Source organism: Gigantopelta aegis, chromosome 10 (assembly GCF_016097555.1).
Source record: "Gigantopelta aegis isolate Gae_Host chromosome 10, Gae_host_genome, whole genome shotgun sequence".
In the NCBI taxonomy this organism is placed as follows: Eukaryota; Metazoa; Mollusca; class Gastropoda; order Neomphalida; family Peltospiridae; genus Gigantopelta; species Gigantopelta aegis.
Window position 1 is genome coordinate 63,393,559 of NC_054708.1, and position 26,587 is coordinate 63,420,145.

A 26,587-nucleotide genomic window follows, 5' to 3' on the forward strand; every position below is an offset into this window, starting at 1 on the left:
TAAAACTTATTTCATTTGTATAATTATAAGTGTCTTTATAGTAATAGGTATTGCATTAAGATTAAATAGTAATGTTCACTTTCCATTACCATATGGTGCTGTCATTTTTACAGCCAGTACATGTTTACGGAATATGAAATACTTAACCGTGCGTAACTTCTAAACACATTACAAGGTAATAACAGTTGAATTGAATGTGACACTGTCTGGGTGATTATATATATAGAACAGCTATTCTCAATTTGTCTATTTAATATATATATATATATATGTACACACACACACACACACACACACACACATATACACACACATACACATATATACAGAAGTGTTAGGGGAATGTCAGTTTTGTTTAGTTCATTTGTTAACAGTAGATAATGGTATTTCTTCTATGGTGAGGTGTCCATATTTAGGAGTATTTTGATGTCATTTCAGTTACAGTGAAACCTCTCTAAACTGGACTCCCATTGGAACCAAATTAAAAGTCTGGTTTTAAAGGGGTATCCGGTTTAGAGAGGTTATGTCCGTACTGATGTTTAAAAAGAAAAAGTCAACAGTGTCTGGTTTTGGGGGAACTGTGGTTCCAGATGGCCCAGTTTTGAGGGTTTTACTGTGTAATATTATGTATTTTAATAAAACCTCAGACGTTTAAATTTGTCAATACAATACAAACTGGATGGACATCCATTTGATGTTTTATTAGTTCTATTGTGATGAGGTGTAGTTCTGTACAATATAAAAGACTTTGATGTTACTTTGTATTGTGTCTGTTATATATAAGTAGAGGTATAGCTTCGAGGCTTGGACTTTAGTGGGTATTGTTATACTTGTTGTGTCTGTTGAAATTCAGTGTTTATACAGCAGAACCTAGACACAGCTGCATAATGCAGGTACATTAATTTTGCACTATGGGAGAGAATAATGGATGGCAGGCGTATTGGAAATTAGTCTTAAGAGATGGTGGGCCCGCCATCGCTTATGACATGTAGCGAGACCCCTGGATTATAGTAATTAATTCTGCTGATATAAAAATTCACTTATCTTTCCTCAAAATGTTCATTATATGGTAGGAGGGCAGGTGTAGCCCGGTGGTAAAGCACTCGCTCTTATGTTTGATTGCGAGGCTGGACGTAGCCTAGTGGTAAAGCATTCGCTTGATGCACGGTCAGTCTTAGATTGATACCTGTCCACTGGGCTATTTCTCATTCCAGCCAGTCCACCACAACTGGTATATCAAAGGCTGTGGTATATGTTATCCCTTGCTACTAATGGAAAAAAAGTAGTGGGTTTTCTCTCTAAGACTATACATGTATGTTAAAATGACCAGATGTTTGACATCCGATAGCTAATGATTAATAAATCAATGTGCTCTAGTGATATTATTAACAAAACAAACTTTTTTTATGTGTAGTTGGTCTAGGATTGATCCCTGTTGGTGGGTCTATTTTTCATTCCAGCTAGTGCAAACCATAACTGGTGTAACAAAGGCCATGGTATGTACTATCCTGGTTGTGGGATAATGCATGTAAAAGATCCCATGCTGCTAATCAAAAACAGAAGCCCAAGGAGTGGCAACAATAAGTTTCATCTTTCATTATCTTTGTAATCCATAATGATATGACTGACGCCATATATTACAACCATAGATAAAATAACCATTTTGTCTTTCTTCATTATAATAGGCTTAGATTTTTGGCAGTTATTGCTGCTGCTACAATTGCCTACTTTTTATACTTATAATTATATACTCTATAGTGACCCTACTGCTTTTAACAGTTGTAGCTGCCTACTTTTCACAAAAAAGCTTCCTACTTTCAAAGATAATATTAATTAACACCCTATTTCTTTTGAGGTTTAATTTTTTTTCTTTAAATGCTGTTGTACATTACTTTTTATTTGATGTATTTCATACATGGATGGTTGCCATTTACAGGCTTATTTAACTACACTGATTCCCTTTATGGTAAATTTGACTATATAGACATGTAAAGTTGTATAAGAAGTAAATCTTATTGACTTCGGTTAGCATTTACTCAGTGTCAACAAGTTCATTATCATTGTAAATAAGGATATTGATTGCCTCTTTTTAATGGTCTCCTTTTATAGATTATATTTATGGCAGCTTTGAGGAAACTTCACAACAATGTTGTGACATATACACGGTTCACAGTAAACCCCTCTTGACCACCTGTACAGGTATACTCAGGTGAAACTCTCTGAAGTGTTTTGTTCCCTACAACATACATATATACATGTACTTAACAAATAACCTTATAACCCTTCTCAACATAAATTGGATGTATTAAACTGGGTGGGTGTCATTTCAGAGTCTTTGTCTCAACTTGTTTTCTTTTAAGTCACAAATGTCTTATTTATGTGATTTTATCAAAAGTAATCAGCTTTTATTTTGTATGCATGTATTTGTTAGTTACTTTGACATTTATTATCTTAATTCTAAGGTGGGGAGGTGGGTAGACACAGTCCAGTGGTAAAATGCTCACCTGATTCATGGTCAGTCTAGGATCGTTCCCCGTCCGTGGCCCCATTCATTGGGCTTTCTCTCATTCCAACTAATGCTCCATAACTGGTGTACCAAAAGCCATGGTATGTTGGCTGCTGCATATAAAAGATTCCTTGCTGCTGGTAATTGGAAAGAGTAGCCCATTGCATGACAGTAGGTTTCCGCTCTCATTAACTTTGTGGTCATTAACTACCAGTAATATATCCAACGCCATATAACCATAATTAAAATGTGTTGAGTATGAGGTTAAATAAAAGATTCCTTTTTTAATTCTAAGTTATTCAAACAGATTGTGCAGCTCACGCAGAATCTCCATTTCCATTAATGGGATTTGAAACCCCAAGTTTAAACTGCATCCACATTGGCATCTCACGACAATAAATTATGAATTACTCTTCTGTAACACACTGGGGTAATATCACCTCAAAAATATCTATATCAATTAATATCAATGTATGGGAGTTTCTGGACTCAATTATTTTCTTTCTTTCTTGATGCATTTACCATAGCTTGACACCCAATAGCCGATGTATATTTTTGTGCTGGGGTGTCGTTAAACATTCATGAATTTGTTCATTCCATTTTTTCTTTAAAAGATTCCGGACCAGAGGTCATATTATATATTATGCTCATCAGTTAACAGAAATTTGTGTAGTTTTGTTTAATGTTGAAAGGCAGTTAAGACAATTTCATCATTGATCATTGGTTATACATTTAATTTGTTTGCACTAACTGATCAAATTTCAAACTGAATACTAATTGAACTAATTAGGAAGATTTTAATTATTAGCATTATGCACCTATTGTTTCCCAGGATAGAATGTACAAACATAGTTCAACATTAGTTACAGTTACCATTTTCTCTGTGAAAATCAATTGTGGATTTCAGAGGCCATTATTACAGTGTTAAGCTGTGGTCACATAGCCGTTAGTGGACGTAGTGATCTGTAGGATAGATTACCGTGGGTCAAACGTGGTGTAAGTACGTTAAACTACGTTGAAATACGTTAAGGTACGGCAGGTTTTGGTTGATGAGCCACCGAAGGGTACGGATAAATACGTTAAAGTAAGGTACACCACGTTAAAGTAAGATAAACTACGCTAGACTACGCTAGTTAGAGTCCGGCTCGCCCACGGACAAGTACGGAGTGGTACGTAAGACAACGCTCAAGTACGGTAGACTACGGTAGCAGGTACGCTATACTACGCTAGAATACGCAGGACTACACTAAAAGAAGGTCCAACTACGTTATATTTAGCAACTACCCACGGAGTCTAAAATCCTGTCGTGAAACTGGTCAGATATTAGTTTTGTGCGCATCAAAGTACACTAGAGTACGCTAGAGTACGGTTGAGTACGTTAAGAGGTACGTTATACTACGTTAGACTTCGCCACAGTACGTTAGCAAATTCAGCCTCTAACGTACCGCTCTTTTGAACATGTCCAAAAATTAAATCGGAAATCACGGCTCACCTAAGTTAATACCAAGTTAGCATCAAGGCAAATACGGTACGGTACGGATGCCGGTACGTTCAGCTACATTCAACTAAGTTCAACTACTTTCATTAGCCTCCACTACGTTCAACTACGTCCACTAACGGCTATGTGACCACAGCTTTAGAATTCATGTATAAAATTTTAGTTACAATTGATCATCGGAGAATCATCAGTTTTGCTTGTACAGTGGGTCAAAACTGGATCAGCCGAGGGACCTAATTTTTATCTGATTTAGACAGGATCCGGTGTTTAAAGGGTTGCATTTTAGCATTTAGAAAATTCAGGAGCATGAAACTTGTCCACTTTTGACAGGTTCCAGTTTGTTCAGGGTCTGGTTGAGAAAAGTTACACTGTATATTAAAACTGTATTTAATTACCAACAAACCTTAGTACAAATAAAAATACATGTCAAAATTTATATTATAAGAATAAATAATATTATTTATAATGGTTAATATGCCATTCCAGAAATCGGCCACATTGGTAGACCTGGAACCTGTGATGTAGCACACATTCATTTAATTTGCTCAGGTCAGGTCAGGTCATTGGGCTTAACGTGCACATTCAGAACAAACTGTTGTAGCGCACGCCTGTCGTGGGTGCAAGTGCTTGCGAAGCAAGTTCTTCCATCCAAGACGGGGGGGAGAGGGGGTGGTTGTCTTCTCGCTTACGACTTGGCACAAGGAGCACCGAAGACCAGCTGTGGCTGGCAGAGGCGGAAGAGGCGGCAGTAATAATTTTGAAATTTCTCAGAAGGAGAATTAAGCCAAAAAGTTGAAGTAATTTGTTGCGTTATGTCCGAGATATTGCTGGTGATTGAATGCAAATTTAGACGGTTCGGCCAAAAATTTAAAGGGTGTCGGATTTTTTAAATTTAAGCCTAAACGTACCGACCTACACGAACCAGGTTAGCCTTAAGGGCTGGTGCAGTGTTCAGGCGTCACTGTCGAAGTTGGGGAGGTGATGCATCTCCCTCTGGTACCTGCTGACGGTGTCCCTGTAGTGCTGCGCGAACACCCTGCGCAGCATGTCGTGGTTCTGACCATGTGTGGAGCCTTCCCCCACGTATGCCTGCTGGTATACGCCGTCGTGCTCCATCGTCAGCATGGTACTCGGTGCACCGGTGCGGGATTCCATGCTGTTGATGTGGAAGCTGCCCCGTTGTCTGTCGTACCGGTGCGGGAATATTCCTCTGGTCGGTGTTGTAGGCAGCTGCTCCAGTGTTGGAGCATACACGACCAGGGGCTTCGTCCCTATCTGGTTGACCCAGCGTCTAACAGTGGATGTGGCCGATCCCAGCTTTCCAGCTGGGCGGTATCCCTCTGCGCTGGGTCAGTTTGGTGCGACCACCGGTTCGATCCCTTCCAGCGGCGCCATAATATTGGCCCTTAAAAGGGCCGGCGGGTGGGGGTGTAGAACCGGGGAGGTACAGACGTCAGGGATGGCCGGCGGGTCCACTTCGATCCGATGTGGTCTCGTCGGTCTGCGGTGTGGCGGTGACGGTGTCTTCGGTGTCAACGGCGGCGAAGGAACCTCTACCGGCGGAGTAGCCACCGGCTTCGGTCCCCCCTGTACCGTTTCTTCCGTGCGCGTCACCTTCTTCCGTCGCTGGCGTCTTCTCTTCCTGGTCGCTGGTTTGGGTTGGTGGCTTACATACACTAGTGTAACGTAAGCCCTCCCGCTCTTCTGTGACAGTTTATACTGTCAGCGTGCCCAAACTCTGGATCGTCAACCCCAACAGTGGGGGGAGATCGACAGAGCAGGGCGCGACTTGGAGCTGCTTAGCGGCAAAGGACATCTTCGGCTGAGAGCTGCTCCCTTGCCCAGCCTTTTATATAAACCACCACCTTGATGTAGCCCATGTGACTGCAGCAAAGTTTTTTTTCTGACACTTGATCATTACTGCTACTGTTACTGTTACTGCTGCTGCTGCTGCTGCTGCTGCTGCTGCTGCTGCTGCTGTTACTGTTACTGTTACTGTTACTCATTACTGTTACCGTTACTGTTACTGTTATTGTTACTTTATCCCATGCCCAGTCTCCGGCAAGGCCAGTGGCTGGGCATCAGACAGAAACTTTATCATTAAATGTTACGGTCACCAAATGTTTAACACCTAATACTACTAATAGCAACATATTAAACAATGTGATTAGGATTCCACGAGCCCTGTTGGGACCAAGGAATAATAATTGAATGTGCATGCATGTGGAAACCATGAAAACAACTAATAATTCTCATACGTAGTAAGTTGTATCAACTTTAATTGCAATATTAATGTTGCTCATAAAGTAGAATTTTATTACATGCATATTTTTATGTGACTAAAATAAATCGCAAAGTTTTTATTGTGTATATAGATAGGCATCTAAAAGGTTCACAATGCCATTTGTGTTATAACCCTATCTTCAGGCCTTATTTGTGTGTCCTATCCATATGTTACATATATTCATATTATATTTATTCTTCCCCGATACACCGTTAACATTGTGACCTGATATTGAATATCTGACAGACACAACAATTCATTTTATTCTTTCATATGTGAGTTTATGAACCGAATGATCGGGATTTTGTTGTAACCATTGTGCCTTCTTGTTAATTAAAGTGGGTGTATGTTGGATATATTTGTTGACAAGGCCCTGACTTTGGTAATGCTTTGTAAGCCCTTGTACAACACTGGCCTACATTGTGGCTTGCTTAAACTGGGCAGTCCGGCAGTGTATTTTATCAAGGAGGAACTAGCGCCAGTCTGCAATGTTTGTAAGTATCCTGGTGTAGCACAATTAAAATAACTTTAGTGTATATGTGGAAACAGATATTTCCTATCTCATTAAAGAACTGCCACAACTGGTTTAATTTGGTTTTTATCTGCTGTTAACATTTGGGGGAAAGAGTTAGTGAAAAACACCCTCTTGAAATCGGTGAAAAACACCTTCCAGGAATTAATAGCCAAGATAGAACATTTATATCATGTTAGTATTTTTTTTTAAATGTTTGGAGCCTGATTAGGTTTATAATAATAATAATAATAATAATAATAATAATATTGCTTAATAACTAAAAAAAGAACAACAAAAACTCCAGAATAGCTTTCTCTCTCTCTTTTTCTATATGGGTAGATTTCACAGCCATTGTTCCATACTTATTATGAGTATATCAATCACTGTGGTGTGTATGTGAAATTTCCATCTGAAAATCTTGACAAATGCACAGATCCATTGCTGCTATTGATACTAATATCGAGTAGGCTATATTGTTTCGCTATATATTGTTTCATTAGCAGGTTGCTGTTCTTATTCTACACACCAGCTGTTGCAGAAACCAGTATACATAACAGCCACTGATTAAACAGTGTTATTGAATGTCATATTATTTAGGGACAGGACGTATCCCAGTGGGAAAGTATTCAACTGATGCGCAGTCGATCTGGGATTAATCCCCGTTGGTGGAACCATTGGGCTATTTCTCATTCCAGCCAGTGCACCACAACTAGTATATCAACGGACATGGGATGGTGCGTATAAAAGATCCCTTGCTACAAATGTTATGGGTTTCCTATCTTAAGATTATATGTCAAAATTACCAAATGTTTGGCATCCAATAGCCAATGATTAATAAATCAATATGCTCTAGTGGTGTCATTAAACAAAACAAACTTCTTTTTTAAAATGTTATATTAAACAGACACTTCTTCCCTGTAATTTTGAGGGAACAGGAAATTTCACAATGATATCTTGTGCATGCAAATATATGTATGTGTATATTAATATTAATTTATTATAAACCTCTTTGATCGATGGCACAGCATTTTATTTTAATAGATAAATCTTGACACCTTCATGGTGTAGATATTGTAATGAAAGTACACAGATGTCTGAGATAAACATTTAGTCTAGACTGAAGACTAAAACAGCCAGGAGTGGATATGTAAAATAAAAAATTAAAGCTTGTTTTGTTTAACAACACCACTAGAGCACATTGATTTATTAAAGGCATATTGTCACAGACCACTGACCTATTTAATGATCTAACAAAGTATTACCTAAACAAATATAATTTGATTTGTCTCTAAATGTACTTTATTCAACCATCTTCATAACCACCATACTCCATTTATTAATGGCATTTTGTAAAAATAATTGAATTATGGCAATGGTCCATAATTCAAAAACTAAAATTGCCAAGAAGGATGACATGGATTTCACTCCATCATGATTCAGTTAAGGTTATGCGATAGCTAGATTTGGTTTTCAACAATTAATGTAATTTTTATTTATTATCCATTTTTAGAGAAATAACGTCCTTAAAATCTGTGACAGTATGCCTTTACATTGGATGTCTAAGATGTGGTAATTCTGATATGTTACATTGTCTTAAAGAAAAATACTGTATAGAAGGGAAGGGAACTCTATTAATGTGCCTATATCCCGAAGGTTTAGGCACACCCACCCCGGACTTAGCCTCTGACATTGCCAGTGACCAATTCTGGGACAGGAGAGGAAAAATACTATGTTTTCGTTATATGCACTTTCAGGACAGCACATTTGATGGCCTTTGATATACCAATCGCGGGGCATTATTTGGGATGGGAAACAAAAAACAGTGAAAGAATGGGTCCCAAGCACCCCAAGACTAGTGCTTTACCAACTGAGCTAAATCCCACCCCATTCAATAATAGTGCCTGTCTAATTAGGTACAATGGGTCACAAGATCATACTCAGTTTTTTCCCCCATATCCTAACCATCATACGGTGATTGGGTAATTTTCTACATAATGTATGTAAAGACGACAAAACACCCATACTTGATTTTTCTGTGTTCAAATATATATGCTCAACTATTACTGGTTTTATAATGTGCACATTGTGAGCGGGGCATCTCTCTTGAGCTGGATATAGGGGTACAGAGATTTCTTTAATAATCTTTGGGTACTTATATTTTCAGTGGATAAGGGATACATTAACAAGGGAGTTATGTCTGCTGTAAACATAGTTCCAGTCCAGTGGATGCTCTGTTCACAATGCTTCTCCTAAAATTAAAATTACTTCTGATATTGGTTACTATATTGTCATCAGTTCATTAATGCCTGCATGCATTAGACTTTTCGAAATGTGTATGCTGTTGTATTGTGCCGATGAACCTCGGGTTCAAGGCTGAACTAAGGCATTGAATTTAATTGAATATCAAAGGCTATTGTTTAATAATTATGCTGCATATAAAAGATCCCTTGCTGTTTCTTTGAACAAAGTAACCTGTGTGGCAGCAGCAGATTTCTTTGTTCTCTCAAGTAAGTGTTGAAATAACCAAATGTTAGACACCAAGTAGCCAGAGGTTAAAATATGCTGAGATGTGATTTAGCAAATACTCACTTCCCTTAAAGTTAGATACCGGTAACTGACAGTGTTTTTTCACATTTTTACAGGATCTTACTGTACTTTACATTCTCTTATCATTTGGGGTCAGTTTGATTACAGTGTTTACCTGTTATATTACTCTGTGGGGGAACAAAGTTTGCAAACAAAAGGCTGAATTTAAGACGTTAAATATCAATTTGTATATCACTTAACAGTTGGTAAAGGATATAATCCATAAAACACTACTAAAGAGGGTCATATTCAGTGAGCTGTTTGTACATGTGGTTTAAGTTCAACAGTGTTTATTTCTGTGAGAAGTAGTTTGACAAACAGTCAGACCATAGGCCTATATTAATGCTTCTCCACAATTACATATACATGTATATCATACAGGTTAAGACATATTCTTCTTTTACATTTATATGTATTGAGTGCATATCATTTAATATATCTACTGACTAATTATGATGACCGATTGAAGCAAAGTCATAAACATATACTAGCAGATGCGTGACATCACATGCATAGATATATTACAAAATCACTCATTTGACCTCAAGGTCATCATACAATGTAATTGAAATAACAGAAATAATAGCTTTTCCACTTAATTTTTATGGACAAATAATGTTAATTACCTAGGATATTGGCTTTATCCTGTTCAGGTCAAATGGGAAATTCTACTTAGCACAGGATAAAGCCGATATCCTACATCAATAACTTAATTATTCTCTATATCTATACCAAAACTTTAACAACTTCCCTAATACAGTAAAACCCCTCTAAGTCAGACCCTCTTGGGACCCAAGACCAATGTCTGGTTTTAAAAGGGATCCGGTTTAGAGAGGTTAAGTTCTGTCCTGGTTTTTAAAAAGGGACTCTGTAAAATGTCCGGTTTTGAGGGTCCGGTCTTGAGAGGATTCACTGTAGTAACACATTTAGCCACTTTGATAATCCATAATTAAAATGTGTATAGTGTGTTGTTAAATCATAATTTATTTATTTATTTGCCTCTGAGTTTGCTGCCATTGTAAGATGTTTGTATCCGGACCGCCGGTAGTAGGGGAGCATAGTAGGTGGTTCCAAGAAGGAAATGTTTTATTTAACAATGCACTCAACACATTTTATTTATGGTTATATGGCGTCAGACATATGGTTAAGGACCACACAGATATTGTGAGAGGAAACCCGCTGTCGCCACTTCATGGGCTACTCTTTCCGATTAGCAGCAAGGGATCTTTTATATGCACCATCCCATAGACAGGATAACACATACCATGGCCTTTGATGTACCAGTCGTGGTGCAAGGTAGTTACAAGTGCCTGTTAACAATGCCAGAAGTAACTACTGAACACTCTCCAAAGTGTCAGACTAAGCCCACAGCTAAAAGCTGATGGGGAATGACAGGTGTGTGGCTTGGATAGCCACAAGAGACAAGCACCTGTCCCAGTTGGAGAAACAAGGACTGGGATGTCGAGGTGAACAGTGATAGAAGTTGAAAGGTAGGATGAGTTGCCAGATTGGCAAGAAATGAGATGGAATTCAAAGGAGTAAAACGAAAAGGGGCAGTGGGATAAACAAAGAAAGAGGTTTATATCCAACAGAGCCTTTTTGGTGACTCAGTTTACATATTAAATATATTTTCCTGTTTACAGTATCAGTGTCTGTATAAACAAGGTCGTTGTTATTGTCCTTATATGTTTGTAGTAACCCAAGCCTGTAGTTTACATCCCCAAATTTTTTTACAAAGCAAAATGAAAAATGACTGCTACAAACATTAGCCTACAGCTGCAAACACATTGGATATACAAACACTGGTGTTCTAAACAAGAAAATGTTTTTAAATATGTTATTTCAGTCACCAAAAAAGGCTTCATTGGAAGGAAACATCTTACAATAGCTGCAAACTCAGGACAGTCCATTTAATTAAAAGATAAATTATAGTTTCTGTCAGGGGTTTTTCTTTCATTATTTGTTACTACCTTAAAATAGCCCAGCCACATTAACACTATTTACACAGGTAGGATAGTGTTAAACAGATTGAATTAAGTAATATAATTAATCAGACCATTTCACAATATTAATGTATTATTGTTTTTACATCTCAAGATTAACTTTTTACATCTCAAGATTAACCCAACTATATAATATTTCAATACAGTTACCTCCCCTTCCAAATGTGTGTTTGTGTGTGTGCCTGGTAGATGAGAGTTCTTTCTAAATTCTAAATCTGGAATAACTTGAAATTAATTCAGGTATTTCTGTCCAGGGGTGGATTCAGGGGGAAACAAGGGAACCTATCCTTCCTAAATGTATTAAAATGCCCTATCTTTTTTTTTTCTGGCTTTAAAAGAAAATTCATTGGGTTGCTCTTTTCACAAGTTGGTCCATGTACCCATTTTGCCTTAGTACCTCCACACTAATGTTTTTCTTGGATCTGTCCCTGCTGTCTGCACTACAAGTTGCACGAAGTGAACTATATCAAGTAAGCCTGATGGGGTAATGCTCTCCACCTTTTGTGTGGTCAAGGAGTTTTTCCTGAGCAGCTTGGAATGTGAAATACATTAACAAATAAAAGCAAATAGAAATGAGCTGAGGATATTTTTTTGTGTGCTGTTTTACTGCTAGAGTAAACTTTATGTAAAATCACGGAAACGTAATTGATTCAAAAGCTTCTTGCATTTTGGAATCCCACCCCAGCAGGATGACTGGTTGTGTTTTGTAAGGTTTTCTAAAGAAAGGGGAAAAAAACATTCACTTAAGTTTATCTGGCAATAAAGAAACATTGACCACTCTTTTTTCACATGGTCATGAGTAGTCCATAGAATGTATGAAAACTTTTCTATGGAAACAAATAAACCTGGGTAACAGGCGGATATCTTGAACTGATGCAACCTGAAGCTCACACCCCAGGTCAGAGCACTTGGGATTTAGCTCAGTTGGCAGAGCACTAGCTTGAAGTGCCTGGGTCACTGGATTGAACCTCCTAGGTGGACCCATTCTCTGATTGGGGTTTTTTCTTATTCCAACCAATGCTCCACAACTGGTATATCAAAGGCTATGTGGTATGTGCTTTCCTCTCTGTGGGAAAGTGCATATAAAAGATCTATTGCTGGTTATATGGAAAAAAATGTAGCTTGTTTCCTCTGAAGACTATCCCAGGTCACCCCTCTTTTTTAATTAGGATTAGGTTCCAGGAAACATACAATTTTTATACCTAATCTGAGGCTTCTTATTACATATTTAAATCATATGTCATAACTCAAAATATTGTTTGTTCTACTACCAGTAGCTTAAATAATTTATGTAAAGCTTCAGAGTACAATTTACTTTCTCAGATGCAGCCCAGTAGTAAAACACTCGCTTGATGCGCAGTCGGTCTAGAATCGATCCCCGTCGGTGGGCCCATTGGGTTATTTCTCATTCCGGCCAGTGCACCATGACTGGTATATGAAAGCCCATGGTATGTGCTGTCCTGTGTGGGATAGTGCATATAAAAGATACCTTGTTGCTAATTGAAAAGAGTAGCCCATGAAGTGGTGACAGTGAGTTTCCTTTCTGAATATATGTGTGGTCCTTAACTATATGTCCGACGCTGTATAACCGTAAATGAAATGTGTTGAGTGCATTAAATAAAACATTTTCTTTTTAACCATATGTCTAATGTCATATAACCATATATAAAATGTGTTGAGTGCATCCTTAAATAAAATATTTCCTTCCTTCCTTCCTTCCTTCCTTCCTTCCTTCCTTTTTAATTCTATAACATCCTCTTCTTCTTTTTTTTTTACACACCTGTTGATGAGAACATCATTCATTATTTTTAATAACACATAAGTTGTTAACATATATGCATGTGATAACAGTTCAAAGACATATGACTGGCTGCTCCTAGGTGAGACCAGGTAGCTACTGGCATACCATCCAATGAAAAAGAGAAGTTGAAATCAATTGCTCTGTGACATATAAGTTAACTTGAAAATGATTTGCATGAGACACATAAATTAACTACAAGTGCTTGGTCATAATTAAGCTTTATTTGGAAAAGATGTTTAAATTGATTTTTATAGATATGTAAGAAATAGAATACTACATTTGTGTAGTCTGGAATCATTCCCGTTGGTGGGCCCATTGAGCTATTTCTCGTTTCAGCCAGTGCATCATGACTTGTATATCAAAGGCTCTATCCTGTCTATGGGATGGTGCATATAAAAGATTCCTTGTTACAGTGTAGTGGGTTTCCTCTCAAACTGTATATGTCTGAATTACCAAATGTTAAAAAAGACATCCAATAGCCGATGATAAATAAATCATTGTGCTCTAGTGGTGCTGTTAAACAAGACAAACTGTATTCTTTATTTAATATTATGGTTGTTTTTTTGTTTCCTCCTTGAAATGGAAGGTCTGTGCAAGTGTTCATTGACACTGTTGTGAGAAATTACATGAACGTCATCATGTATACCTGCTCACGGCTGTAGCTATAATGTTTTTCATTTTGAGGGTGGGTGTGGTTGTTATTAATCATAATACATGTATTAATAACTCACAGCTGACATACTGGTCATATTTCACATGAAGCTGACATATATTTATTGTCATGAAGAGATGGGAATTTTTTTTATTGATTTAGTTTAACACTAAAATACATGTATGATCATTATGTCAATGCTTCATAGTTTACATACCTACCAGTATGCTAAACTCCATTGAAAACGCACAACCCAATTTTCAGTTGTGTGAGGTTGCTATAAAAAAAATTGTTTTATTTAACAACGCCTCTATAGAGGTTGCTATAAAGTATACAATAACCCTAACACTTGTATACAATTTTGGGCTTATTTGTTGCCCATCAGACTAGATCCTGTTATACATATTAATTTTTCCCATATTTTTTTACAACTACAAATCTGACCAGTACATTCAGTAGTTCAGTATATTTCAACAGAAGTTACTTACATTATTATATTAGAGACATCGGGGTGGGGAGTGTCCAATGTAATAAGATAGAATTAGTTACTAACATATGTGTTAAGTTAAAACATTTTAATGATGTGGCTTAAGACAAGTAAAGAAAATTACTATAGGAAAGAAAGAAAGAAATGTTTTATTTAACGACGCATTCAACACATTTTATTTACGGTTATATGGCGTCATACATGTGGTTAAGGACCACACAGATTTTGAGAGGAAACCCACTGTCGCCACTACATGGGCTACTCTTTCCGATTAGCAGCAAGGGATCTTTTTTTTGCGCTTCCCACAGGCAGGATAGCACAAACCATGGCCTTTGTTGAACCAGTTATGGATCACTGGTCGGTGCAAGTGGTTTACACCTACCCATTGAGCCTTGCGGAGCACTCACTCAGGGTTTGGAGTCGGTATCTGGATTAAAAATCCCATGCCCCGACTGGGATCCGAACCCAGTACCTACCAGCCTGTAGACCGATGGCCTAACCACGACGCCACCGAGGCCGGTATTACTATAGGAGTAACAGGCCTTAGCTTACAGTGTTTGAGTAGGCTCAGTGCTGTAACTTACAGGTCTACCCATAAATTGTTCTTGTCCTTATTCTTTAATGAAAAACACCCCAAAGAACATCAAACAGTTGCCCTAACATTTCTAGACCTACATGTACAACATTTTTCAGGTTGTTTATTTTTTGGTCCAGTTCTATCATTTTTATCCTTGTCTGAAATGGCTTTTTCTATAGCTAGATAATTAATAATTTTGTTTGAATTAATAACATTTGAATAAATAAACCTACACAGTTATGCCATTTGTATTTACACCAGCTGAATCCACTAGTGGGAGCTTAATGGTGTATACAAGAAGCTGAATCTAGGATCTGGTGTGTTAGAAGACCCACTAATGACAAAGTGTTAGTTGGCACTCACAATATTGACACATTAGTCACAACAAAGCTGTAGTGAAGTAAGCAACGGTGTTTGAGAAGACATAATATTACGTGTATGCCCGGTGTGTTGAAAGTGTATCCACACCGTTGTTGACCAACTTGCATGATTACAATGTTTTCCAGCTTGAATATGTCAAAACCGTAGCTGCTGAGGTCAGCATTGCCATCTTCTTAGCTCTTGTGGTATAGAAAATCACTTCTCAATTACTCGGTAGTTAATCATTCTTTGACTGCTGTTTAAATGCTGTTTGATCGCTGCCATTTCTGTTTGACCCGGTGTCATTCATTCATATGGTACTTGAGTGTTGTCAAGCTGACTGCATAGTTTAAAACTGTTCGTATTGCTGGCATTCCCCTATATAAACATAAAGTTTGAAAATTTCAGTATTGGGTAGACCAACATCACAGGAGTTACAAGGTAGGTTGGTGTATAGTGTATGTTGATTAAAGGTTTTGTGTCAAAATAGTTCTGGGTTGGGTTTTTGTAACAAAATATTGTGGTATTATAATTAGCTTATCAGTGTTAAAGGCATTATAAACATATAGGGCTAAATTTACGAAGCTTGTTTTTTCTTAAACGCATGTGTTTAAGTATTGTAAATGTATGTAGTTACATTTGTTTAAGACATAAACAGGCTTTGTAAATTCGGCCCATAACATCAAAAAATTCATGACATCAGTATTGGGTAGACCAAGATAACAAGTTACAAGGTAGGTTGGTGTATATTGTATGTTGATTAAAAGTTTTGATTGATTTCAACTTATTTTCGTGCTTATATCCAAGTAAGGTTCAAGCACGCTGTCCTGGGCACACACCTCAGCTATCTGGGCTGCCTGTCCAGGACAGTGGGTTAGTTGTTAGTTTGTTAGTAGTTAGTGAGAGAGAAGAGGGTGTAGTGGCCTTACCCAATGAGCCCTTAAGAACTCGCTCTGGGTTGGAGCCGGTACCGGGCTGCGAACCCTGTACCTACCAGCCTGTAATCCGATGGCTTAACCACTGCGCTAACCGAGGCCGGTAAAAGTTTTGTGTCAAAATAGTGCTGGGTTGGGTTTTTGTAACAGAATATTGTGGTGATAAAATTAGCTTATCAGGTTTAAAGCCTATAAAGCTTGTTTATATCTTACACGTGTGTAACTACATACATTGACAATGCTTAAACACCTGCACTTAAGAAAAACAGGCTTTGTAAATTTGGCTAATATAGTTTGAAAATTTATGACATCAGTATTGGGTAGGCCAAGATCACATAAGTTAAAAGACAGGTTGATGTACAGTATACATTGATTGAAACTTTCATGTCAAAGTACAGTAGTGCTGTGTTTTTCGTAACAACATATTGTGGTGATACCATTATGGCAGCTTATCAGGTGTTTAAACTATACAGTTTAAACTGTTCATATTGCTAGCATTCTCCCTTATAAACATAAAGTTTGAAAATTCATGACATAGGCTAAGATCTTAGAAGTTACAAGGTAGGTTGATATATAGTGTACGTTGATTGATAATTTCATGTCAAAGTAGTGCTGGGTTTTTGTAACAAAATATTGTTAGCTTATCAGGTTTAAAGTCAGCCTTTGTATGAAGGTATTGTATTTTATTTTGATAGACAGCTAGCTAAATGATTTAAATATTGAATAATGGATAAAATTTTCAAGATACAGTCAAACAGTTGTTAAATAGTCACACTATTAAATGCAGTAAATGGCTACTTATAGCCTGTCCCACAGGGAATGCCTTTTTTTATACTATGGAATTTACTACAAGCTATTTATTTCTGTGCTGATTCTTTTTTAACTTGCACACAAAAATAGTAATTTTTGTTATTTCCAAAACACTGTTACTTTTCTTTTTTACATCAAACCAAACTGAAATTATTTGTAAAAAAAGATTTTATTAGGAGGATGGGAAGGAAGAAGGAAGGAATGTTTTATTTAATGACGCACTCAACACATTTTATTTACGGTTATATAGTGTCAGACATATGGTTAAAGATCACACAGATATTGAGAGAGGAAACCCACTGTCGCCACTTCATGGGCTACTCTTTTCAGTTAGTAGCAAAGGATCTTTTATATGCACCATCCCACAGACAGGGTAGTACATACCACAGCCTTTGATATACCAGTCGTGGTACACTGGCTGGAACGAGAAATAGCCCAACAGGGATCGATCCCACACCGACTGCTCATCGAGTGAAAGCACTTTACTACTGGGCTACGTCCTGCCCCAGGGAGGATGGGATGGACTATAGTACACAAATGGATACTTAATTAAGCAGGTTAAATTTTGCATAATAATTAATTTTCACTTTTAACAAGCCCTGAACATTGATTTTTGCCACCATGCAAATCTATATGTTCTGTTTCACATCTAAAAGGTTGAAGAGACATATTAAGAACTTCAAATAACCTATTAAAATGTTATTGATGTATTAAACCAAGTAACAAAATACAGGAACCAACATGTAGATGAAAAAGACTAGCAGCATTCCATTTCTTTTTATAGTTTTATTGAAGTCATGGCAAGTACAGCCTACAAATATGTGACAAGTTTTCTTTGAATGCAACAGTAAAATAATATAACAGTAAGGCAACAGTAAAATAATATAGCAGTAAAATAATATATCCATAGTACTTTTCATTTTACATACTTTGCCCAGGAATTTAATTTATGTTCCATATAGTTTAAAACCGTTATTGTAAACATTTTCAGTTTGATGCCAATTTTGCTGAATGCTGTTGAGAATTTCGAGGCTTGACCAAAAAACTTTATGAACTTTGATTTAAAAAAAATAATTAATCTACACCAACTCGTCTTTCCCCCATTAGCACTGACCTAGTAACACTATTTATGACATGCATTAAATTTTAACCCCATCCCACGCCCCCATACTTGAAAATATTATAACAGATGCTTGTATAAATAGTTTTTTAATTTCTACAGATAGTGGAGAATGTGTACTGTATTCACATCTCTCCTGAAAATCCCTGAGAATGTTGCCAGCCCTGCACCTTGGTTACAAACACCACATGTAGGGATGAAAAAATAAAAAATAAATAATGACATGGTACACCATAGTCACTGATACAATATACAATGTGCTGTATCACTCCAATTCAAAAACTCTGTTCTGAAAAACAAAAGTACCTTGTAAAATACATGTGTTTTGAACATGCAAGTATTAAAAAGGGAAGAAAATTTATATTTTCTTGAAGTGAAAGCTCAGCACATTTTAAACTATATTTAATTATTTAGACACTGGATTATGAATGAAATGCCACTGTTGCTATATAGACATCTATGACAAAATAGTACTTTCCTATTGACAGGACAGTTACATATCAAAGTCTTTTAGTCATATAGCATAATTAGTTAAGATGGGTAAAAACTAAATAACCCACTGAAAGTGTGTATTCTACCACTGCTTCATTTATTCACATATATATTTATATACTTTCAGAATTTGATAACGTAGCAAATTGAATGTAAATTTAATCAGACTTATTATGTTCATTGACATGTAAGTAAACATGCTAGTAAACAAAAAAAACATTTGTAAAATATTCACCATAGGCTCACATAATATAATTTGTATTCTTAATCGACGATACCAAAATACATGAAGGTAATACACACTCCTTCCTGTGTTTTAAAAATGATATCTCAGTAAATTAGTTTTCATCATGCATTGCACCACTTTTTAAAGTTTCTATGGATATAATCTGTTCAGGACAGCAAGTGTGGGTTTTCATTGTGTTATCTGTTACAAATATTAATTACCATTCAAGTGGTTTATTTTTCTCTGTTTTCCAGCACTAAAAGTCTTGTTTGAGGTCACCTATACTGTTTGCTTTGTCCTGGGAAAGAAAATTCAGCATATGGGTGATAAGTGCTTCTAAATCCTGCGTCATTCGGTTTGAACATTTGGGTGACAGCACTTTGCCTACTTCATCTCTCCACATCCAGAATAAATATTTTTATAATTGCCTTTGTCCTGACCTTGTAACCTGGTCAGAAATAATTATGTGAAGTCATTTAGGTATGCTATACTCACTGAACATCAGATGTATAGGATGTACCTTGTAAATATATTTGTCAGGGGTGGATCTAGGGGTTTCCTTGGGGTGGAGCTGTGTCACTTGCTCCTGGTGGTAATTCTCAGCAATATGCAAACTTTATTTCTGACTTGGGGCGGGATGTAGCCCAGTGGTAAAGCGCCTGCTCGATGTGCGGTCGGTCTGGGATCGATCCCCGTCGGTGGGACCATTGGGCTATTTCTCGTTCCAGCCAGTGCACCATGACTGGTATATCAAAGGTCGTGGTATGTACTACCATGTCTGTGAGATTGTGCATATAAAAGATCCCTTGCTGTTAATCGAAAAGAGTAGCCCATGAAGTGGTGACAGCGGGTTTCCTCTCAATATCTGTGTGGGCCTTAACCATATGTCTGATGCCATATACCGTAACTGTAACTAAAATGTGTTGAGTGCATTTTTAAATAAAACATTTCCTTCCTTATTTCTGACTTGGTCAAATTGAACCATTTGTGACACCCAATAGCCGATATGTATTTTTGTGCTGGGGTGTCGTTAAACATTCATTCATTCATGGTCAAATTGATTGGATTGTGTGACCATGGTCAAATTGATTGGATTGTGTGGCTTAATATATACAGCTAAAGTTTGTTTAAAGTTTGTTTTGTATGATGACACCACTATAGAGTACATTGATTTAGTCTGTGTTCATTCTTCTTCAGCTAATGGTCGCTTTCATGAGCCATTTTACACAGATTTTAAATCAGTTTTCAATTGCATTAGTTACTTTTTCTGATATATGACTATATAGCCATAATTCAGTTATTGATAACTAATGGGATATGACAACAATGTAGCTCATTGCAGGAGTTCTACATGTTATGAGTCAATCTTTTGTGGGGCCATTTTTAGACATCACATTAAGTCGACGATGATCATTCAGTTTACCATGCCAAGAAGGGGCGGGATGTAGCCCAGTGGTAAACTGCTTGCCTGATGTGCGGTCGGTCTAGGATCGTTCTCTGTTAGTGGGCCCATTGGGCTATTTCTCGTTCCAGCCAGTGCACCATGACTGGTATATCAAAGGCTGTGGTATGTTCTATCCTGTCAGTGAAATGGTGCATATAAAAGATCCCTTGCTACTAATGTAAAAATATAATGGGTTTCCTCTGAAGACACGAGTGAAAATTACCAAATGTTTGACATTAAATAGCCAATGATTAATAAATCAATGTGCTCTAGTGGTGTCGTTAAGCAAAACAAACTTTTAACCATGCCAAGAAAGTGGGGAATGGTATTTTGTTCACCACAGATTCTTATTAAACAAAAACACCAGCATCTAAAATATGATAAATTGTGCTCTGTTTAAATATACTAATGGAAAGAAATAAGGGAACACATGGTATCTACATGAGCCAGATTTGATTCACTATAAGCAGTTATGCCTGTATAAAATAGTATATTAATTAAATTAACAAAACGTTGAGGAAATTCTGTGGTTGAGACAGAGACTTTGTTTTTACTTTTATAAAATACTGATTTATAATACAGGTGGCATTGAATGTCAATAACATAATTAACTTCCAGATACTATGGATGAGCATTCTGGTAGCATCAATATTTGCTGTTAACTTTTATTATGTATGTATGTATTCCTTCATTTCTTCCCATCATTATATAAAATACTCATGCAAGTATCAGTACAGTAGGAACAGTTATATGCATCAATTTAATCAATTTCTCGCTTCAGCCAGTGCACCACGACTGGTATATCAAAGACCGTGATATGTGTTATCCTGTCTGTGAATAGTGCATATAAAAGATCCCCTGCTGCTAATCGAAAAGAGTAGTCCATGAAGTGGCGACAGCAGGTTTTTTATCTCAATATCTGTGTGGTCCTTCACCATATGTCCAACGCCATATATCCTTAAATAAAATGTGTTGAGTGCATCATTAAATAAAACATTTCCTTCCTTCCTTCCTTCCTTAAATTTAATATCGGTGTAACTGTGAAGGGATTTTATGGTAATAATAATAATAATAATGAAAATATAAACATGTCATAACCAGTGGGCTACCAGGCACATATTTTATGGTAACCAGTACATGGGTTGTCAGACACTATACCTATTTTGATGCCTGTGTTTTGTAGGTCAACTGTCATATGACCCTCTCTTTAAACATTTTATAAGCAAACCTGGAGACCTGTTATTAAAAATCTCAATTGGTATCAGCTACATGTCCATGAGCTAGTACAAGATTAAGGAAGTTGGGTGTGCCTGGGTCAGTCAAGCAGTAACACTGTTTTACGTTGTTTCTTTGTCATGATTGACAGCCTGCTTGATACATGTGTGGAATATGATATAAACTGGAACCATACAGTGACATGCTGTGAGATCTAAACACAATGACATTATTATTGTGGGTTTTTTAAAAGTAATCTATTATGATATCAAGGCTTTTTTCCTTTTCTTTTTCTTCTGATATATATATATAGTTATGTGGCTAAAACCATAGTGACAATCACATGCAGTGAGTTCTGAATACTATCACACTTTTTTCTTTCTTAAGGCAGTCTATTATGACATCAAATCATTTGTTTTTCATTTCCATCATTATATTTCTTTTATTATTCATAATTGTAGATAAATGTTATTGGTAAATGTATAAAATTTATGAGTGTTTTTTTTAATAAATTTTACATGTTGTTTGGGTCAATAGTTTTCACCTGGGGTGTGTGTGTTGTAGGATCAAATCACCTCGGTGGACCCATTTTCTGATTGGGTTTTCCCCCATCCCAGCCACAACTCATACATTAAAGTCTGTGATATGTGCTGTGGAACTAAAAGATTCCTTGCTACTATATGAGAAAACGTAGTGATTCGCATTTAACACTATGGTAAATGTCATAATTACCAAATGTTTGACATCCAGTAGCTGTTGATTCATAAATCAGTGTGCTCTAGTGGTGTCGTTAATCAAAGCTAACTTTTAACTTTTTGTTTTGTGTGTTTTAGATACATGTTATATATTTTATTACATGATATGATATGATTATGGAATCATCTCTGCAAATTACACATATACATGTATGTTACAGTATGCTATATTACTGATGTGCAGTGGAATCTCTTAAAAACAGACCTTCTGTAAACCAGAATTACCTCAAAACCAGGCATTTTACAGAGTCCCTTATTAAAAATCAGTACAGAACTTAAACTCTTTAAACCAGATCCCTCTTAAAAGTGAGAAAACAGTTGTCACAAGGGTGTCCTGTTTAGAGAGGTTTCACTGTATCATCAAGTGTGATTCAAAATATTGATCATGTACAGTGAAACCTATCAAGACTGGACCCTCTGTAAACCGGAATTCCCTCAAAACCGGACGTTTTACAAAGTCCCTTTTTAAAACAAGTACAGAACGTAACCTCCCAAAACCGAATCCCTCTTAATACTGGACAATTGTCTTAGTCCCAAGGATGTCTGGTTTAGTGGGGTTTCACTGTATATGAAGGCCATTTGAGAGAGAAAATGTAATTCTTAGCCCTCTTCTCACTATATTTTTATAAAACTTATATATAAATAAAATAGTATCATTGTACAGGTCAGTAATTGTGTTGTACTTTATTACCAAACCGACCTCAGTGGTGTTGTGGTTAGGCCATCGGTCTACAGGCTGGTAGGTACTGGGTTCGGATCCCAGTCAAGGCATGGGATTTTTAATCCAGATACTGACTCCAAACCCTGAGTGAGTGTTCCACAAGGCTCAATGGGTAGGTGTAAACCACTTGCACTGACCAGTGATCCATAACTGGTTCAACAAAGGCCATGGTTTGTGCTATCCTGCCTGTGGGAAGCACAAATAAACGATCCCTTGCTGCCTGTCATAAAAGAGTAGCCTATGTGGTGACAGTGGGTTTCCTCTAAAAAACTGTCAGAATGACCATATGTTTGACGTCCAATAGCCGATGATAAGTTAAAAAATCAGTGTGCTCTAGTGTTGTCGTTAACTTTACTCTTTTTACTGGAGGCTCAACTGTACTGTTCAAAGACTATACAGATATGTGTTTAGGTATACACTTGATCCAAGACAAGATATTTCATGTTTTCCACGTCATATCAGTATATCTAATTTTTCCATGCTTCCCTGATTGTGAAACATATTACCCAGAATTGTATTATCTTATATTTAAAATAAAAAAGAAAGAAAAAAGAAAGAAAAGCATAATGAGATTTCCATAACAATGCATTGGAGTTACAATAAAATCATGTATTTGATCACAGAACAAAATACTGTAATTGTATTTGCAAACAAAAAGTATTACAAAAACAGGATATATTATATTTCAGGACATTCTTTGTTGTTGAATGCTATTCCCTTGGGCCTGGAAAACTAACTCTACTGTGATTTAATTGCATCTCACCATGTTACTTATTTCAGTTAATATCTCTGGTATATATTTGTCGTATAGTATATTTGTCACATATTTTAAGGGGTTCTTTTGGACTGATGTTAGACACTTAATGCCTTGAAGCAAGATGAGCGAATACTGACTGATAAAAAAGCAATAAATTGGATTTAGATTTTAAAAGTGGTGTGCACACAAAGAACTTGTTAAATTAAGTTAGGGTTTTCCCCAGAAATGTTCACATAAGGTAAGCAATGCAAATTAAAGTAGGTTTTTTTCCCCTAATTCTCCAATCACCAAATGGTGCAATAAACATATAACATAATGCAAATTTGTCCATTTGCAATTTCACAAAAGCATTATTAAAATTTTATTTATTATCCCTAAAAATCCCTTTAAATTAAATGTATTATTTCTAAATAAATTGCTAAGATAATTGACTTAAAAGGCATACAAAGCCAAGTTGTTTTATTTTGTGGGTTATGCATATCAAAAGAAATTTCTACCTCCCACCAATTTCCACCCCTCCACCTAGATTTTTTTTTGGAACAGCCCTGAAATCCGAAATGTTTTTGTTTCTGGAAAACTGTTGCAGCAGAAAGGTGGCAAGTTCTCTTAGTTCTTTTGTGCTTACATTTTCGCCCACGTTATAAAACATGATGTAATTAATGGCTTCAAGGTTTCTGCTGCTGCACTTGGGGAGTTGTCTCAAAGCTACAGAAAGATGCTGACTGCTGGGTAATTACATGGTGTGTTGGTTTATACCAGGTCAGTGTGATCCTTACGGGCTCTACACCCACAGAGACAGAGTTCACCTCCAAATATATACTGCTGCAGGACACAGTATAGACAAGTTGGCCTTGTAAGTACAAGTTTACAGATCTATCTAGTGATACGCCTTGCCTCTTGTCTTCTTGCTGGTGTAGAGTTGACATTTTGTCTGTAAGATCTATGATTGTCAGGTCTGACATGGTGAAGTTGAGTGGTGATCGATCTTTAAAAAGTTTGTTATCATCTGTGACATTGTGGAAATAACTTGAAAAACTGTGCAAACAGATCAAGTCATTGTATGGATTGAATGGATGGTGAAAGAGTGACAAAAACATGGCTGGGAGTATTCATTTGTTTTCCCCAGGAACATGTAGCAGTGTGTTGAAAACGTTGAAGTACAAAGATGTGGTAGATATACAACACTTGAACATGGATGATCTTGTCTGTCAGAGCTATATGTATGGTGCAGGTGACAATCGAGCGAATTTCATCTTTAATAACCTGAATAGTCCTGCCTCGTTTTCTCAATCCGATCAGCCAATAGTGTTTGGTTGTGAAGGATCAGAATGGATAGATCTGAACAGAAATGTCTTGCTCACAGAATCACATACAAAGATTACGAATACTTTCAGTGCTGGAGATAGTGAATATCCTGAAGTCATACAGGGACCAAACAGTGATTGCATTCAGAAGGTGAAATTTTAAAATAACCTGTTTTAATGGTCTTTGGTTGTGGTCTCTATATGTATAGTGATTATTTCTTGTTTGTATTTTATCATGGGTGTTTTGTGTTATATTTATTTATGGCTCTAATGTATTATTTTTCGGTTATGAAGTACTTACTGGTTGGAATGACATTGTATATGCTTACTCTGTACTTTACAATACACTAATTAAATTACTTTACAAATGAAATATAAAAAAAATTTTTTTTTTTTCTGGAGACAGTTTTACCCCCCACCCCCATCCCACCCCCCAAAAAACCCTATAGTTGTATGTCTATATATGTTTGGCATCTATTTTGTGGATAAAATTGTAACATTAGGAAAGAAGGATCATAATAAAGATGAAAGAAAATTATTTGTGTACATATAAAAGTATTATTTATACAGGTTTTTAAAAATAATATATGAATTGCTTTTATGAGTAGATTTCTGTTGAAAATTGGGTGTATGGTGTTTTTTTAAATTAGTATCTGGAAGTTTGTTTTCTGTTCTAACCAGTATTTGACATCAACATGTACATGTATATGTATATCAAAGGCTATCCTACCTGTGCTGTTCTACAAGTTTCATTCAAATTTTTTTTCCACAATGACCACACTTACTATTTTTCAACATTATTCGCTGTTCTCTGTCATCATCCTAGTGTGTTTCACAAAAGAATAATTCATGCCCAAAGCTTTGTGGTTTCTGCGGGTTTCTTTCCTGATTGTTTTGTCCAAGTGTCACTATGACCATGTTGCTAACCAGATTATTATCACCCACACCTTTTTTTATTTTATATTCTACATGTAAATTGGGTTATCAGACTTACTGTATGTTTGATAACCAATCCAATAATTGTTACATAGTCACTGGCATAGGAAGCGGGATGGGGGGTGGGGGGATGGGGGGTGGTGGGCATGTGCCCCCCCCTTTTCAGATATTTTGTTTTATATTTGCTTTATAATAGTGTAACAGTGTAAATATAAATGTGTGCCCCGCCCCACCCCCCACCCCCCTTTGGCACCTTCCTACACCAGTGATAGTCACAGATAAATCAGATGTATAGGGGTATCAATTAACAGGGTCTTTCTTTTCTTTTGTTGGAAAAAAATCGGGCTGACTGTGACTTTACCTTTTGCATGTGTTACCTCGGCACTGTACAGAACAAGGGCAATAGCGCACAAAGAAAACAAGATATTGCAGACTGTTGTAACAGTTGGCAATGCTTGCCGTGGTATTTTTTGTCGTGAAATCATTGAGGTTAAGCTGGTTTGTGTATGTTTTGAATAAAATATGAGAGAACGGTCTTCTGCATTCTGTAAGGAGAAGTCTATTCACGTGGAATCCATATATTGATTTTTTGTTATTTTGTCCC

The 26,587-nt window shown here is 36.7% G+C and overlaps 1 protein-coding gene across 3 annotated transcripts in view; it reads left to right on the forward strand.

Annotated features, from left to right (window-relative positions):
- Positions 1-26,587, forward strand: part of LOC121382528 — a 79,949-nt gene that overhangs the window by 41,143 nt on the left and 12,219 nt on the right. Inside the window, exon 1 of one of the 3 annotated variants that reach the window (XM_041511985.1) lies at positions 24,342-25,198. The exons of the other annotated variants lie outside the window; for them this stretch is intronic. Within the exon in view, the coding sequence (XP_041367919.1) occupies positions 24,839-25,198 (360 nt within the window). The 5' untranslated portion in view covers positions 24,342-24,838. Of the gene's footprint in view, positions 1-24,341; positions 25,199-26,587 lie in introns of those variants that run through there. 3 annotated transcript variants of the gene reach the window in all.